The sequence below is a fragment of the Corvus brachyrhynchos genome, unplaced genomic scaffold, assembly GCF_000691975.1.
Source record: "Corvus brachyrhynchos isolate BGI_N302 unplaced genomic scaffold, ASM69197v1 scaffold580, whole genome shotgun sequence".
Classification (NCBI taxonomy): Eukaryota; Metazoa; Chordata; class Aves; order Passeriformes; family Corvidae; genus Corvus; species Corvus brachyrhynchos.
The window spans coordinates 379,939-383,673 of NW_008240032.1; the positions used below are offsets into that span (position 1 = coordinate 379,939).

Here is a 3,735-nt window from a genome sequence, read left to right on the forward strand (position 1 = left end):
GGGCTTTTGTCCTTGGGGCCGTCCCCGGGGCAGTTTGAGGGATGCAGGCTGTGGGAAAACCCTAAAAGCTGTGACTGTGGCCCTTGTCCAAAGTCCCTCTCCAGCTCGCCTGGAGCCCCTTTAGGTGTGGGACAGTCAGGGCAGTTTAGGGCACAGAGACTGTGAGGAAACCCTAAAATCTCTGTCGTCCTTGTCCCCAGTCCCTCTGCAGCTCTCCTGGAGCCCCTTTAGGTCCTGGGAGCCTGACTGGAAGCTCAACAGGGAGAATGAATGGCAAAGGTTGGCCCTGGGGAGAATAATCCCAGTTTCCAATGTGGAATGAGGGCCACTCAGCTGGAAAACAGCTCTGGGAAAGGCCCTGGGGCTGCTGGCAGGCACCGGGGAACACGAGGCAGCAATGAGAACAGCTGCAGAAAGCCAAGGTTGCATCAGGCAAAGCACTGCCAGCAGGCTGAGGGACGGGATCCAGTGCCCAGCTCTGATAAGGCCCTGCCATGGCAGGGGTTTTGTCCTTGGGGCCATCCCCAGGACAGGCAGAGCAATCTGGGGCTGTGGGAAAACCCTAAAAACAGTGACTGTGCTCACCCTGGGCAGGTGGGATGGGCGGGCAAGGAGCCTTCAGTGACAAAACCCCCGGACCAAGGTGTGACCTCCCCTCCAGAGACCCCTCCCATGGCTCTGTGCTCAGGGACACGAGCCAAGAGCTCACCTGATGAAGAGGGTGCAGAGGATGAAGATCAGCAGCCCCACGATGCTCGGGGCGTCCCACCAGGCTGTCGGCGGCTCGGTGGCCGTGGCCGGGCCAGTGCTGTTCCTCACCAGCAGCGTGGGGTTACAGCGCTGGGCTGAGGGGACACACGGGGGGTCAGCCCCCAAGGACACGGAGGGACAAACTCCCACCCCGGTGAGCGTTCCTGCCCCATCCTCCCCTCTCCCAAACCCGAGGCTGTGTCTGCCTTACTTGGCACGTTGGCCAGGGCGGACCAGGTGACGTAGATGGTGTAGAGGGTGATGAGGGACGCCTGCAGCAGCCCCGAGTGCGGCTGAGCCTCCTGCAAACACAACAGTGGGTGCTCAGGGTGCTCCTGTACCCTGGGGTGACACAGCCCTGGCCTCCTGGGTGCTCCTGTACCCCGGGGTGACACAGCCCCTCCTGAGTGCTCCTGTACCCCGGGGTGACACAGCCCCTCCTGGGTGCTCCTGTACCCCGGGGTGACACAGCCCTGGCCTCCTGGGTGCTCCTGTACCCCGGGGTGACACAGCCCTGGCCTCCTGGGTGCTCCTGTACCCCAGGGTGACACAGCCCCGGCCTCCTGGGTGCTCCCCACCACCTCACCTGGATCTTGGGCAGGATGGACACAACGGAGACGATGAGGCAGAGGATGAGGTTGATGCTGATGAAGGCCTTGCCCTCCGTGCAGCCCTCGGGCTTGGTGTAGTAGACGTAGAGCAGCGCAACAGCCGCGATGGAGGCGGCGTAGAAGATGAAGGTGACGGTGCAGAGGGCTGGGGGAGGACACCAAAGAGGCTGGAGCAGAGCTCCCAGTCGCAGCCAGCTCAGCCTCACCGGGCCCTGGGATGAGCTGAGCCCCAAGCCACGGGCGCTGCCACCACACCCACCTGCGTACCAGCCCTTGGCGTTGCTCTCGCCCGCGTTGCACAGCCACCGCTGGCTCCAGGAGTGCGCGAAGTCGATGAGGAGAACGAGCTGGATGAGGATGAAGAGGAAGGAGCCGACCACACCGAAGTAAAACCAGACTTGAGAGGAGGAGAAAAACCAGCTGAGAGCAGGGCGAGTGAGATTCGGGGGCACAGGCCTGGGTTTAACCCCATGCAGAGGTGCCCAGGAGAGCACGGGCAGCTCCTCACCTGTGGTGAAGGCACCGTCGGGGATGTAGAAGGCCCCCACCGTGATCCCCACCAGCACCAGGAACTTGAAGAACCAGAAGCTGTGGGAGGAGAGAGGAGGCACGGTGTGCACCCAGCGGGGACAGGGATGGGGCGTCCTGCCCACCCCCACCCCAGCAGCCCGGGGACCAAAGGGACCACACGCACCCGTTCTGCAGGGCGGCCCGCGGGTCCTTGCTGCTGCGCACGCACACCATGAGCACGGCGAAGAGGCAGAAGAAGGCGGCCATGGCGAAGCCCATGCGATACACGGCCTTGTGGCCCAGGAAGCTGCTGCAGTCCAGGTGGGGCTGGACCTCCAGCACCGAGCTGCTGCCTTCACAGAAACCGGGGAGCTGGAATTGTGGCGGGGGAGTGAGCATCACCTCAGCACATCCTGCTGGGGATTGGTGGTTGTGGGAAGGTCTTGGATTGAGCTGATTGAAGATCAGCTCCTGGACTGGGAAGCCCCAGAGCAGCTGTGGTTGTCCCTGGATCCCTGGAAGTGTCCAAGGCCAGGCTGGACGGGGTTTGGAGCAGCCTGGGACAGTGGGAGGCATCCCTGCCCACGGCTTTGAGCTGGGCTTTGAGATTCCTTTCAACACAATCCCTTCTGTGATTCCACACCCTTCACAAGCCCTGGTGCCACTAAAGATGGGCCAGACCATGACTGCTCCAATGCCACTTGCCTGGGGACAGTGGTGAGGTGACACAGCTAAAGCCACCCAGCCAGTCAGTGGAAAGCTGGGATGAAAATGGCCTTTCCCTAAAGCCCAGCTCAGCTGGCAGAGCTCTGCTCCCTCCTCCTCAAGTCCCACCTCCTTGACGTGCAAGTCATCAGCTGAACCCCAAAAAACAGGATGTAGGAAACTTTCCAGGGAGACACCTGGGAAAACTAAAAATTGCACGAAATGATCCCACTGCATTCTCCCCTCTGTGGAAAACTAGGGCTAAAAACACCTTCTCCCAGTGAGATGCTCAGAAAAAAAGGAACAGGAGCACATCGTGACCCAAAAATTCACTTTTTTGATTGAGCTTCACGTCCCCACCACGAGTTGGGTTGTTTCTTCCCAGCGACCTCCAGGAGTTCTTTACCTTGTGCAACTCCTTCTCCACGCCAGGGATTATCATAATGATGGACACGAGGGTGCCGAGGAAGAGGAAGAAGGTGAAGAGGAGGCGGGAGATGGTGGAGTTCTTGGTTGAGGGGCAGCAGCCGCAGAGCAGGCACGGGGCAGAGCCGCAGAGACACGACACCTGCAAGGAGACCAGCCCGAGTTGAGGGGGAGAAATGGGCCCCAAAATATGTGCCCAAGGCAATCCCTAAGGAGATCCCACTGGGAATCCACACCATTGCTTAGAGCTACTCACACCACAGCTCACAGGACCGTAGATACAAAAATGCTGCTAGCGAGGATTTTCTTGCTATTTTCTAAGTCCGTGAGAGACTTTTCTCTCTCACAGAAGAGGTAGCAGAGAATGTAAACAACCAAGCCACCTGCAACCTTGAAAAGTCTTGTTTATGGTATAGTAGAAAAATATTTTGACAATGGATGTTTTAGGATTTTAGCCAATCACCCCCCAAGAGGTGGCTGGTCCTTTGTCCAATTAGACTATGAAGAAAAAAGTCTATAAAAGAGTTTATAAAATAATTAAATAAATCAATCTTGCTGCACAATTCCTGCCTGCTGGATCTTCTCTCCTCCTCCTCCCTACGGCTGCGGGACACAGTGATATACCGTAGGAACGAGCCCTGCGGTAATACAGGACCTCATGGAAACGGCACCAAATCCCCCCCAAAAAAGTTGCTGAAAACCAAAAGAGCCACAGGAACAGCCAGCGTGGAAA

At 58.5% G+C, this 3,735-nt stretch overlaps 1 protein-coding gene across 1 annotated transcript in view; it reads right to left on the reverse strand.

The window, feature by feature from the left end:
• SERINC2 (serine incorporator 2) overlaps positions 1 to 3,184 on the reverse strand; it is a 4,578-nt gene extending 1,394 nt beyond the window's left edge. Inside the window, exons 1-7 of the mRNA XM_017743737.1 lie at positions 2,983 to 3,184; positions 2,056 to 2,243; positions 1,870 to 1,949; positions 1,621 to 1,758; positions 1,337 to 1,506; positions 962 to 1,052; positions 710 to 845 (exon numbers count right to left, since the gene is read on the reverse strand). Coding sequence (XP_017599226.1) covers positions 710 to 845; positions 962 to 1,052; positions 1,337 to 1,506; positions 1,621 to 1,758; positions 1,870 to 1,949; positions 2,056 to 2,243; positions 2,983 to 3,018 — 839 coding nt within the window. The 5' untranslated portion in view covers positions 3,019 to 3,184. The remainder of the gene's footprint in view (positions 1 to 709; positions 846 to 961; positions 1,053 to 1,336; positions 1,507 to 1,620; positions 1,759 to 1,869; positions 1,950 to 2,055; positions 2,244 to 2,982) is intronic.
• Positions 3,185 to 3,735: the final 551 nt, after the last annotated feature.